Source organism: Microcaecilia unicolor, chromosome 1 (assembly GCF_901765095.1).
Source record: "Microcaecilia unicolor chromosome 1, aMicUni1.1, whole genome shotgun sequence".
In the NCBI taxonomy this organism is placed as follows: Eukaryota; Metazoa; Chordata; class Amphibia; order Gymnophiona; family Siphonopidae; genus Microcaecilia; species Microcaecilia unicolor.
The window spans coordinates 46,286,093-46,299,893 of record NC_044031.1 but is presented as its reverse complement, the minus strand read 5'-3'; the positions used below and the strand labels follow the sequence as shown (position 1 = coordinate 46,299,893).

The 13,801-nt window shown below is 45.2% G+C and overlaps 1 protein-coding gene across 4 annotated transcripts in view; it reads right to left on the bottom strand.

Annotated features, from left to right (window-relative positions):
* The window catches only part of CCM2 (CCM2 scaffold protein), a 277,985-nt gene that overhangs the window by 67,827 nt on the left and 196,357 nt on the right, over positions 1-13,801 (bottom strand). For all 4 annotated transcript variants that reach the window (XM_030196787.1, XM_030196760.1, XM_030196778.1 and 1 more), the window contains one exon: positions 3,574-3,710. In XM_030196787.1, the coding sequence (XP_030052647.1) occupies positions 3,574-3,710 (137 nt within the window). The remainder of the gene's footprint in view (positions 1-3,573; positions 3,711-13,801) is intronic.

The following is a 13,801-nucleotide window of genomic DNA, read 5'->3' as shown; positions in this document are numbered from 1 at the left end:
ACTGGATGGACCACTTGGTCCTTATATGCCGTCATGTTTCTGTTTCTAATCCACCGAGGTGGAGGAGGAGTGGGAAGCACCCTGTAAGCCTGTATAGACTGTGAATGCGGTGGCCTGAAAGCTCCTCCTTGAGCATAGCACCGATTTTTTCCTGTAGAGTAGGCATTAGTACCAGCTGAGATAACAGTGTGGACAGAGCCCAGTTATAGCCTATGCAGAGGTGGGAGATCTCAAAGACCTTGAAGGCTCTCAATAAGAAATTAGTTGGAGAGGAGGAGAGCAATCGCTGCTGCATGGACGCTTTCTGTGCATCAAGGATGTTGATGCAGGGGAAGTGCTGGCAGCCTGGCGGGAGAACAATGGTGATGATTCTTATGTTTCTTATGCTGCAGGTCCCTCGATGCGCATGGCACCAAAGAGGATGCAGAGTCCTTACATGGTCATGGTACCGAGTCTGAAGTTGGACCCTCTCGATGTTACATCAGTGCACCAGATGTGAATGCTGACACCAATGTAGGTTCCATGTTGAGTGCCAGATCCCCTGCCATGCTCAATGCCGATGTTGATGCAGAGCCAAAACATTTTTCACGCTGGACTCTGCAGGCTTTAAGGTTTCTCACTTGCATACACAGGCAGAGGCTACAATGTATGTCTCGGTGCTCCAGACCCAAGCACTGAACACACCAGTTATGGGGGTCTATGCCTGAAATGGTCCTATTGCATCAAGTACACTTCAAGCGACTCGGCACCCTCGTTGACATGGAGGGAAAAATAGCTGATGCAAGTTCGAAAGGCTCTATGGCCCAGGGAACTCGAGTAGTCTCGTATCCGAAAATAGTTGATGCTTCCCGGGCAAAAGAAGGGCTCAGCGACCCTGAACGCCAAAAAATGAAAATTACACAACAATAAGTTGAACAAAATTAATAAAGACAAATAATATGAAGAAAAACACCCTGAAAAAGGGAAGGCAGAAGTTCGACTTGCTGAGGAGAGATAAGAAAACCCAACCTCTCTTCTCTGAGGAAAATAATAAGACTGCTGGTCCCATGCTCAAGTATCAGGCAGGAAGGCACCTGTGCATGCACAGTGGAGGCACTGTCTCAAAGTTTTAAATTAACAGTGCACTATGGCAGTCTCCACACCAGGGTCTGTGATTGATGTCACCCACATGTGAGAATATTTCTTCACAGAAAGAGTGGTGGATGGTCAGATGGATGAAATGACTTCCCCTTGCAGGAGGTTGAGACGAGGACTGTAGCTGAATTCAGGAAAGTGTAGGAGACACACATGGGATCTCTTAGGGGAAGGAAGAGATAGTAGATAGTATGGATGGGCAGACTGGATAGGCCATATGGCCTTTATATTTTGTCATTTTCTATGTTTCAAAATAAATGGAACCTTACTTGAAATGTATTCAACAGAACAGAAAATTGGACTATCTTCAAGGATTAGAATCAACATTCAGAAATATGAATATACAGTAACAAAACTTCTACCAAATCTGATCTGTTCACAATATCATGGAAAACACTTCTGGTAGACACTAAAAGCTCACTAATGTATGTAATCCCCCATTATATTGGAGACTGCTAAAGAGCATGAAAGAACTCTCCAGAGTTACTAGAGAGAGGGTTCTGAGGTTGTGGGTGGTAAAGGATCCAGCCCAAGGGGGTGGGCTCCTGGATAAGTTGTAGAGAATTGTTTCTGGTTGTTGAATGACAGTAGGGGAGGAGTTTACAGTTAATAAAATGTGGTTGTTGGGGAAATTTGCTTCTTGAAGTTATTGTAATTTGTGTTATATTCTGTACATTATCATGTTTTATTCACTTCATTATTTGTTTGTATGCAACATTGAACTTGAGTATATTTCAGGCTAATGTGGGGTATAAATGTCATGAATAAATAAATAAATATTATGCCTACTGTTCTTGTACAATTATGACTTACTTGCAGTGTGACACTTCCCCCATCCCACCCCTGTCCAGACATACGGGAACCAAGTGGAGGGAAAGTGGATTGCACTTGCCTAGCTGGTGCCTGCTTTTCAACCTGCTCCCATGCCAGACCAAATGTGCCGCATGACAAGTTGAACTGTCTTACTTGCAGCATGTAACTTCCCTTTTTCCAGACATACTAGAAAAAAGGGGAGGAAGAGAGGTCACTTTAGACCCCCTGAGTCCCGATTTGACACAGCACTATGGAAGAATGTGAGGCGACCAAGAGTAAAAAGTCATCAGGCACTATCCAGTAGTGATTCACTTTGATGATTCTCCCTAAGCAATTTATCAAATAAATTTAATCTGAACCCAGCCTCCAGCTGAGTCTCACCTTTCTATTGGTGCGATTTAAGTTTACGTTTATAATTTTGTAAAATGCATTTGATGGTTTTTTACCAGTATTGTGGTAAAAAGGCCTTAAATTAAAAGTTTTCTAGAGTGCTTTATAGGTTTGGAGACAAATTGTAACTTGGATCACAACACTTGCATGTTAGAGGCTGTGTGCTCCTCTTGTATGGTGACAGGGAATGGGAAAGAGATTACTGCGTGAGAGATTACAGGATGACTGGATTGCACTGGCACACTGAAAGAGGAGGAGCAGGCTAATCACTTGGCCCCTTGGAGATGTTCATTAAGTAGGATTGTTGTTGTTGAACAAGTGAGGAAATGCATGCCCTATGAAATTCTTTCCAACCCAACAAAATAAGCACAAAAGGAATAGATTGAGAGAAAAAAAAAAATCTAACACTGCAGTTGTGTGAATTCTAAATCGTAAGTTCAACAACATTCAGAGTAGGGAAAAAAGGAAAATTTAAGGAGAACCACTGGGGCTCCTGTGCAAGGAAAGGATCATGCATGCTCAGAACCTTTTTCTAGTAGGTTTAGTTTAGAGAGCTACTCCACCTTGGTGCTGTCAGGTAACCTCATCAATTTGTGAGGTTGATTAATCTTGCTTGTTGGAAGGAGTATTATGATTTAGACAAAACAAGGAAAACAAAGTATACCTATTCCCAAAACTCCAGTCTACAATATCTAGGAGATACAGCAATACAGAAAACAATTTAAAGAAATTCAAATAACACACATTAAAATTAATCCTTTCCCATTGCATGATTGTTGGGCAGACTGGATGGACCGTACAGGTCTTTTTCTGCCATCACCTACTATGTATGTTATGTTACTATGATTAAAGGTGTTGAAAGGGCTGATGATATTAGCATCTGACTCAGAGAGCAGGTTTCAGTCTATTTCTTTTTCCCATACCAACAGCTTCTAGAAAAAAATTCATCAACAAGTGTTGAACTTTAGCAGAGCATAACTGCAGCACGCAGCAACCAAGTGTAGTGCATTTTTTATTTAAAAAAAGGGAAACTAAAGTCTTCTCACAACATAAGTCATGCTTTAATGTGTACAACAGTGGAGCTGAATGAAAAAAAAAATATATATATTAACAGTAATTTTACTAAGTGTGGACAAAATTGCTATGGTTATACCATTTTTATACGCATGGGGAAAGAACACAATTCAGTTGAAAGAAAGACAAACATGAAAGACATCTGATGAAACTAACTCTTACTTTGTTCTCTATAGCCAAAATTACCAGAGTACAAGCTTCAGTAGGTACTGCTCCACACTCTGACAAGGACCCTGAAGTCAGCACCTTGGAACTTTCAGCAGAAAGACTCTGGCTTGGAGATATGCCAGGATCCTGAGCTAAGAAACATAAAAACAACAAGAATGAGAGGAAGCAACCAACAGCATCTATGAAAGAGCAACAAAACTTCTCATTTGCCTTGAATCTCATTCTGTGTGTCTCAGTGCAGGAGGAGGCTAATGGTTAGGTCAGCAGGCTAAAAACCAGCTAAACAAAATCTTGCTTCTCCTACTAATGCTCCTTATGACCTTGGGGACATCACTTCACACTCCACTGCCTCAGGTACAAATCTGATTTGTGAATCCTCTAGGGCAAAGAAACATCTACTGTAACTGAATGTAACAGTGTAAGCTCATATTTTGAAAGGTAATTAAATCTAAAAATTCAAATTCAATCTAATTCATCTAATCTAGTTTATTCCACTGCAATTTAACAATTCAGCTTAATCTGTTTATGGCTGGATTTAAAAGCAATTTTGCTGCAAACACATTTACTTAAAAAAAAAATAAACACCTGTTGCCATTTTAGAACAATTACAAATCAAGTTTTGTGAAATAAGCTTAACTGCTAAAGCACACTTTATGATATGGATTATTTTATAAAGCAAAATTACTTCTTTCCTCTCCCTACTGAAAGCCTTTTCCAATACCTCATTGTCACAATCCACAAAACCTTTTTTTTTTTCTCTGTTCTCCTCAGCTCTGGCTTCTCTTTTTATGTAGGACTACTTTTGAAATAATCAATATAAACCGATTGTTAGTCCAAAGCACACACAAGTACTAATGCTGCAATCTGCTGAGACATTCATATTCATCCTCAATGAAGATACAACCTCGTGTATGATACAAAATTATAAAATACATGAAAACTGTCTCTTGAACAAGCTTAAGCGCAAATGGGCATAAATTCTGTTCAATACTAACTTCCATGCGGGCATGATAGCTGGCCAGTAGGATGAGGTAAGAACAAGTAAAGCGAAGATACGTACCTATAGCAGGTATTCTCTGAAGACAGTAGGCCATTAATTCTCACGTGCGTGATGCCATCCACAGTGCTTGGTGAGGAATGTTGCCCAACATAATACAGCCTTGAGCTCATGGCAGCGATCCCACCGTGCTTGCGCAAGTGCCCTTCCGCCTGTCTCGTAAGCATGGGACCTTCAGTACAGTAATATAGCTACATAAGACAACTCAAAGGGGAGGTGGGAGGGTATGAGAGAATTAATGATCTGCTGTCCTCAGAGAATACCTGCTACAGGTAAGTATCTTCGCTTTCTCTGAGGACAAGCAGGCCAGTTGATTCTCACATGTAGGAATCCCTAGCTACCAGGCTCACTGAAAACACTATGACAATAGGACTCGTAATGACGAGTTGAAATTCAATTAACCTGAAACTTTATACATACTGGTTGTGCGAGTGCAGCCTGGAACAGAATAAAACAGCCTAGATCCTGAACAAATTCTGCAGAACTGTTGGCCTAAAGCATCAGTATCTTGCTCAAGGCAATAAAGGGATGTGAACGTGTGGACTGAACACCATATTGCAGCCTTACAAATCTCTTTAATAAAGGCTGATCTCAAGTGGGCTACTGATGCTGCCATGGCTCTGATATTATGAGCCTGAATATGACCCTCAAGAGTCAGCCCAGCTTGGGCATAAGTAAGAGACATGCAATCTGCCAGCCAATTGGAAACTGTGGGCTTCCTGATGCCGACTCCCATCCTGTTGGGATCAAAAGAAACAAAAAGCTGGGTGAACTGTCTATAGCAGTGTTTCCCAAGTCCGGTCCTGGAGTACCCCTTGCCAATCAGGTTTTCAGGATATTCACAATGATATGCATGAGAGAGATTTGTATATAATGGAGGCAGTGTATGCAAAAAAAGTTCATGAATATTCATTGTGGATATCCTGAAAACCTGACTGGCGAGGAGTACTCCAAGACTGGACTTGGGAAACACTGGTCTATAGGGTCTAGTCCGCTCCAGGTAAAAGGCCAATGTTTGATTGCAGTCCAAAGTCTGCAGTGCGCTTTTGCCAGGATAGGCATGAGGTTTGGGAAAGAATGTTAGGACAATAGACTGATTCAGATGGAACTCAGATACTGCTTTAGGCAGGAACTTAGGGTGTTGTGTGTGAAGAACTACTTGTTATGATGAAATTTCACATAAGGTGGATCCGCTACTAACCACAGAAACTCAGAGAACCTGAGAGCTGAAATAAATGCCACCAAAAACAAGACTTTCCAGGTCAAGTACTTCGGTGGACAGGAATCAAATGGCTCAAAATGAGCTTTCATCAGCTGGGTGAGGACGATGTTGAGGTCCTATGTCATAGGTAGAAGTTTGAAACTGGGGCTCTGCCAAAAGCAAACCTCTCATGAAGCAAACTAGAGGTTGTTCAGAGACCTCTAAACGGTGATGGTAAGCGTTAATTGCACCAAGGAAACCTAACAGAGTTGGTCTTAAGAGGTGCAGAAGGTATTCAAGCAGGGCCTGTGTAGGTCAAGAAAGGATCTAGGGCCTTGACCTCACACCAGATGGAAATCCACCTCCATTTGAAAGAATAACACCTCTTAGCTGAATCTTTCCTGGAAGCTAGCAAAACCTTGGAGACACTCTCTGGAAGATGCAAGGAAGCAAATTCTAAGCTTTCAATATCTAGACCAAGGCCAGAGACTGAAGGTTGGGAAGTAGAAGAGGCTTGTCATTCTGGGTTATGAGGGTCAGAAAACACGCCAATCTCCAAGGTTCTTCAGAGGATAACTCCAGAAGAAGAGGGACCCAGATCTGTCAGAGCCAATATGGGGCGATCAGGATCATGGTTCCCCAGTCTTGCCTGAGTTTCAACCAAGTCTTTCCCACAAGAGGGATGGGAGGATATGCATACAGAAGGCCTTTCTTCCATGTCACGGCCATGGCTGTGCCCCAACTCACCTTCCAGCCTTAGGAGGGGGCATTGGGGTCAGTCCACAGCTCCCCTGGGGGGTCTCAGGCTGCCACTGTGCCGCAGGACTTCTGTGCTCTGTTGTGCTGCCTGGTGCTCTGGGAGCCTCGCCGAGAGGCCTGGGCTGCTCCTGTACTGGGCTTGTCGATGTTTCTGCTGCTAGGCATGCGCCGAAGTACTTTTAAAGAGCCAGCAGCAGTGGTGCTGAGATGCCTAGGAGAAGACATCACTTATGGACTGGGGTGAATAAAAGGAGGCCCTTGACGCCCTATTGATGCCTTTGCAATGGGTTGCTTGGTCCTGTAACTTTCAGCCTTACCTGTCTCCAGGCAAACCTACCTGCTTCATCTTCAGTCAAACCTAGCTAGCCCGACCTCCAGCCTGCCTTGCCTCCAAGCTGTGCCTCCAGGTTCCTGCCTTGTTTCCTAGTTCTTACCTAGCCTGCAAGCTCGCATCCACGTTCCGGTCTCATTTCCAAGTCCTGCCTTGCCTCCAGGTCCTGCCTTTATGTTTCCAGACTGGCTAGCCTTGCCTATATTGTCTTGGCTTCAGACCTGCTCTTCAGTTCCTGCCTAGTCTGCAGCCAGCCTTGCCTGCCTTGTTCCTACCTGCTTGCCTAGCCTTGTCTCCAGCTCCTGCCAAGCCTTCAGTTCCAGCTGTACTTTGTTTCCAGTTCCTGCCGAGACTACTGCCTAACCTTATCTGTCCTGTGCCTAGGCCTGGTGACTCGCTTGCCACCATTCAGGGCCCGGCTAACCTCCAGGTTGATTGGATGGAGTAAACTCTGCTGCAGCCCAAGGGCAAACCATACCAGAATCGTGACAGACTGCAAAGGTAGCTCAGACGAGTCATACACGCTACAGTTACTCCAGCACCTGACTCTCTGGATCCAGCAGGTCACTGGTTCAGTCCAAGTACTCGCATGGACCACTTACAGTCATTGATTGCACAACAGGCTCCGGCTCCCCCAGATCCAGCCAGCAAAACTTTGGAGACACCCTTAGGAAGATGAAAGGAAGCAAATTCTAGGTTCTCAACATCCAGGTCATGAGGGACAGAGATTAGAGATTGGGATGTAAAAGAGATCCCTTCTTCTGCATAATGAGGGTCAGAAAACACTGCAATCTCCACAGTTTCTCAGAGGATAGCTCCAGAAAAGGGAACCAGATCTGCTGGGGACAGTAGGAAGCAAAAAGAATCATGGTCCCACGGTCTTGCTTGAGTTTCAGCAAAGTCTTCTCCACAAGAGGATTGGGAGGATACACATTTAGAAACTCTGTCCCCCAATGAAGGAGGAAGGCAACAGAAGCTAGCCTGTCATGGGCTTGGAGCCTGGAAGAGAACGGAGACTTTGACTGGACAGAGTGGCAAAGAGATCCACTGAGGGGGTGCCCCACACTTAGAAGAATCTTGCAGGCAACACCCAAGGAAACACTTGTGCAGTTGCATGAACCTGCTCAGTCTGTCAGCCAGGCTGTTGGATTTGCCCACTAGATAAGTGGCTTTGAGGAGCATCCTGTGCTGGTGCGCCCAACGCCACATCCGATGGCCTCTTGAAAAAGGGTGTGATCCGGTGCCCCCTGCTTGTTCATCTGTTTGAATGAGTACAATTTGGTTATTCAGCCAATCCTTGAAAGCCTTTAGAAAGTTCCAGATTGTCCAGAGCTCCAAAAGGTTGAAGTGGAGATCTGTTTTCTGGGCTGACCAAGCACCTTGAGTGTGAAGCCCATCTAAGTGAGCTCCTCACCCTAGATGGGATGCATCAGTTGTCAGCACCTCTGTGGGCTGTGGAATTTGGAATGGAAGTCCATGACTCAAATTAGATCGAATTGTTCCCCTGACTGGCAATTCACCTGGGACAGTCACTTTTACAGTGGTTATACTCTGCTAGAGCCAGTTGTAAGCTCACCCCTTGCTTTAACTGAGAAGCTGCCTCAGCCTTAGGCGCATGCCGTTGACGAGAACAAGCATGCTGGGGCTGAGTCTGCTGAGGGTGGCAAGAAAAGATGTACCTAAGCCTCTGCGAGTAATAAGTACTCCTCTTCGACTTGTCATAAAACCTCCTACCAGAGGAGGCAAGTGCAGAAGGCCTCTAGTGGGGGAAGAGAGAATTCTTGATGAGGTCTGTGACCTCTTCCACCTTCTTTCCAAAACTGTTATCCTCCCGGCATGTGGCATCTGCCAACCTCTACTGGACTGCCAGGTACAAGTCAGACACGCAGCCATGAGAGTCTGCGCATCGCTATGGGCAGAGATCCTAGAGGCCACATCAAAAGTGTCATAGGTGCCCCTTTCCAAAAACTTACAAAATGTCTTCTGCTGCTTGATCAGCTGGTGAACTGATTCAGCCTGCTCCTTTGGGAGAGTTTGCCAAATCAGACATACTGTGCACAAAGGACCGCAAGTACAGTCTCATGTAGAGCTGGTACGATTGAGATACAAGAGATCAGCATGGAGGCCCGATACATGTTCCGCCCAGAAGAATCCAGGGTTCTAGCTTCCCTGCCAGAAGGCATTGAAGCGTAGGCCCCAACTCTTGGCCCTTTTGAGCGTGGATTCCACCACTAGGGAATGACGACACAACTGGGACCTATCAAACCCAAAAGGTACCATGACCCCGAGAGGGCTGATCAGGCGTTGGCTCCGGTCTTGACTTCAGCGGTTTCCTCCACCAATGTTGAGGGTGTGCCAACACGGATGGCAGTCAACAAAGACCACACTGCAAGCTGTTGGCCATGTAGGACTGAAGTAAGAGGCACTCTCCAAGAACCCCGCCAAAAGCTCAGGGAGCAAGGCCTGGAGGCACTTATTGAGGGCCAACAATTGGAAAGGCTGGAGTGCCAGCATAGAAGCAGGCTGCTGAATCTGTGGGGGTCAAAGTGGGTGCCTGGTCCTGGATGTATGGAGACCCACGCATTGGCACCTCTTATATGGAGGGGGAGCGGGCCTCCTGGCGCCGACGCTTCTTGGGAATCTGGGAAACTGTTGGTGCCCCGGAGCTCATGGCATTATGCGTCGAGCAGAATCGATGCTGATGCTTCTTCCAATGCCTAGTATCGATGCTCTCTGGTACTGAAGAGGAGTCCTCCTCACATCACCAATCAGTTTCAGGGGGCCTGCATAGCGGCCGGCGATGAGGCAGGTGAAGATCTACTTGATGCATGGTCACTCCCAGTGTGCAAGGGTCTTGCAGATATACAGACCCAAAACACCCGATGATGATGCCGAAGACAATGATGCAGTCACCGATGTCGAGGCTTCAGACCTGCTCCAAAAATCTTCTCTATGAGCCTCTCTGGCCAACTGTGCTTTCTTTATATTAAGACAGAATACAGTTTGCAGTGGTATGATCAAGCCCCAAACACAGCAGACACCAAGAATGAGTGTGTTTGCCAGAAATGGTCCTATTGCACTGAGTACAGTGCTTGAAGCCACTGGGAACCTTCGATGACATGCAAGGAAAGACCGCCATGGCCAAATCAAATGACTTAATGATGCTAAAAAGGGCAAAGTACAAGGAAGAGGAAGAGGGAAAACCTGACTGGAGCTCAGGCCTAATGCAGCCTAGCAAGTACGGTAAAATAAAGAAAACTTTTAAAAAAGGGAAAAAATTTTAAGAAAATATGGGGAAGGAATAAAATGAAGAAAAACCCCAAGAGAAGTACATAAAACAACAAAAGTAAGGCACAAAAAAGACCGAAGGCTGAACCAGCTGTGAGGAGTGGGAATAAACGCGTCCTCTCCTCACTGTGGGAAGAAGAGAACTGCTGATTCTGCGCTCTCACAGCATGTGGGAAGGCACTTGCGCAAGAGCGGTGGAGCGTATCTCACTGATTTAAGCTTGTTATAAGCACCAGGCCAGCAACATGGACCTGCATTACTCACATGTGGGAATTATAGGCCTGCTTGCACTCTGAGAATATATATTGGTCAGAAAAGTAGAAAGATAAAAACTTAGAATTGGGGATCATAATCAGTGATATTAAAATGCAAAAACAAGAAGCACCATTGACCTCACATTGGTTAAAACATCAATATAAATAACTGATTTGAGATTCGTAGAGTTCTATAGATTGTGGCTCTATATGGTAGGTCGATCACTGAACTACTTATACATAAGGAACAAAGATTTATTTTTATGTAAACACCATACAGCCGGATGGACTGAATAGAGAATTAGAATGGTTGTAAAGGTCAATCTGCAGCGTGTGTGTGAGATTAACCAGGATTGAAAATCAATCATTTGTGAAGAGCTATTTAAATCCAATGTTGCGCCAGGTGAAGAACATGATGGATTTGGTACTGCCTGGGGAGAGCATCTTTTAAATTGTTTGGGTAAAATGTATTTGATTGAGCATTAAAATTTGAAATACTTATGATTTGTACTGTAGCTGATTTCCTCCTAAAGAAGCTTTGTTGCATTTGCCCACCAGGTAAGTGGTCTGAGAACTATCCTGAGAACTATCCTGAGAACACCCAGATGGCCTCCTGCACAGAGGGTATGATCCGGTATCCCCCCCTGCTTATTGGTGCAATACATCACAACCTGATTGTCCATTTGAATGAGCACAATTTAGCTGAATAGCCAATCTCTGAAAATCTTTAGAGTGTTCCAGACTGCTCATAGCTCCAGCAGTTTGATGTAAAGATGTCTCCTGAACTGACTAAGCACCCTGAGTGTGAAGCCCATCTAAGTAAGCTTCCCATCCCAAGTGGGATGCATCCGTCATCAGCACATTCTGGGGCAGAGGAATTTGGAATGGAAGTCCCATGGTCAAATTGGATTGAATTGTCCAGTAGAGTAGGGATTGAACCAACTCTGGAGTCACCTGGATGACATCCGCTAGGTTCCCAGAGGCGTAAGACCACTGGGAAGTTCTCATGTGAAAACGTGCCAAAGGCAGTGGCGTACCAAGGGCGGGGCGGTCCGCCCCGGGTGTCAGCAGGTAGGGGGGGGGGGTGCTCCGCCGGCGCCCCAGTCCCCACCTGCCTACCAGCTCCGTGGACAGACGACCCTCTTCTCCTGCCACCCGGTACCTGACCCGGCCTTTTAAAAAAAAATCTGTGAAGCGGCGGCGCCTCGCATCTGTCTACTTTGCATGTAAAGGAAGCAAATCACCTCATCGGCCAGCCTTCTCACTGTGTCCCGCCCTCGCGGAAATAGGAAGTTACATCAGAGGGCGGGACACAGTGAGGGAAGGCCGGCCGACGAGGCGATTTGCTTCCTTTACACGCAGATGCGAGGTGCTGCACCGCCACCTTCACAGATTTTTTAAAAAGGTTGGGTCAGGTGCCGGGTGACAGGAAAAGAGGGTAATCTGTCCACGGAACTGGTAGGCAGGTGGGGACTGGGATCAGATGGGAGAAGGGGCCTGGAACTGGGGTCTGAGAAGGGGGCCATGTCTGGGGCATGTGGGAGAATGGGTGTGGGGCTGAAAAGGGGGGCCCTAATGCAAGGCATGTCGATGAAGGGGACTGGAACTGGGGGCTGAAAAGGGGCAGGGGCTGAAGCTGAAACCAGGGACTGATGGGATAGTGGAGCTGGAACTTGAGGCCAAAAAGAGGGGGCAGAGAGGGAGGGGACAGATCCTGGATGGATGGGAGAGGAAAGGCAGACGCTGGATGGAAGGGGCAGAGATAGAGGGCAGACGCTGGATGAAAGAGAGAGAGAGAGAGAAAGAGAAGACAGATGCTGGATGGAAGGAAGACAGTGAAAAGAAGATGAGGAAAGCAGATGCCAGAGACAACGAACTGTAAATAAAATAAATATTTTTATTTTTTTGCTTTAGGATAAAGTAGTGCTTTAGATGTGTTAATAAATGTTTATAAACAGAACATGTAAATAAGGTAATCTTTTTATTGGACTAATTTTAATACATTTTGACTAACTTTCGGAGACCAAAACCCTCTTCCTCAGGTCAGGATTGAATACTGTTAACAGCACTATACTGTATTGACCTGAGGAAGGAGATTTTGGCCTCTGAAAGCTAAATGTATTAGTCCAATAAAATGGTATTATTTTATTTTCTATATTTGTTTTATTTCTATTTGTTAATTTGTAAAGTGGTGATTGGTATTTGTTAGATTTTCAAATTTACATTTTCTGTGGTGTTGCATTGTATGCAGAATCTAGCATCTTGGGGTTTCAGTTTAATTTTTGTCTAAATAGAAAGTTTATGATTACTTATTCTATAGTGGATTAGGGTGTATCTGTGTTTGTGAGAAAGACATGGCTTTCAGTTGGCACTGACTGTGCAGGATCGACGATCTGTACTATTCTGTCTGGTTTAATTTTACAATACTACTACTACTACTATTTAGCATTTCTATAGCGCTACAAGGCATACGCAGCGCTGCACAAACATAGAAGAAAGACAGTCCCTGCTCAAAGAGCTTACAATCTAATAGACAAAAATAAATAAAGTAAGCAAATCAAATCAATTAATGTGAACGGGAAGGAAGAGAGGAGGGTAGGTGGAGGCGAGTGGTTATGAGTCAAAAGCAATGTTAAAGAGGTGGGCTTTCAGTCTAGATTTAAAGGTGGCCAAGGATGGGGCAAGACGTAGGGGCTCAGGAAGTTTATTCCAGGCGTAGGGTGCAGCGAGACAGAAGGTGCGAAGTCTGGAGTTGGCAGTAGTGGAGAAGGGAACAGATAAGAAGGATTTATCCATGGAGCGGAGTGCACGGGAAGGGGTGTAGGGAAGGACCAGTGTGGAGAGATACTGGGGAGCAGCAGAGTGAATACATTTATAGGTGAACTGATGTTCTAGTGCTCACTCTAGTGTTTAAGATGCTTTCCTTTTCCTTGCGTGACTCAGAAATTACTGCTTATAGTGTGCTAGAATTGCTCTATAGGTCCTGAGTGTTTTATATTCTCGGTATGCCTAGTACTGGATTTTAGAGGGGGTGATAAAGAATGACTGGCCCCGGGTGTCAACTACCCTAGGTACGTCGCTGGCCAAAGGAATGACATGGAGGCAATATGGCCTAGCAACCTCAACATCTGCCAAGCTGTGACCTGCTGGCTGGCTTGGAACTGAGTGGCGAGGGTGACTAGAGCATATGCTCTAGACACTGGGAAAAAAGCCCGTGCCTGCTTTGTATCTAGCAGGGCTCCAATGAACTCCAATTGTTTTAACAGGGAGCAAATGGGACTTGAGGTAGTTTAAAACTAACCCTAGTAGCTCTAGCACCCAGAAAGGTTTTC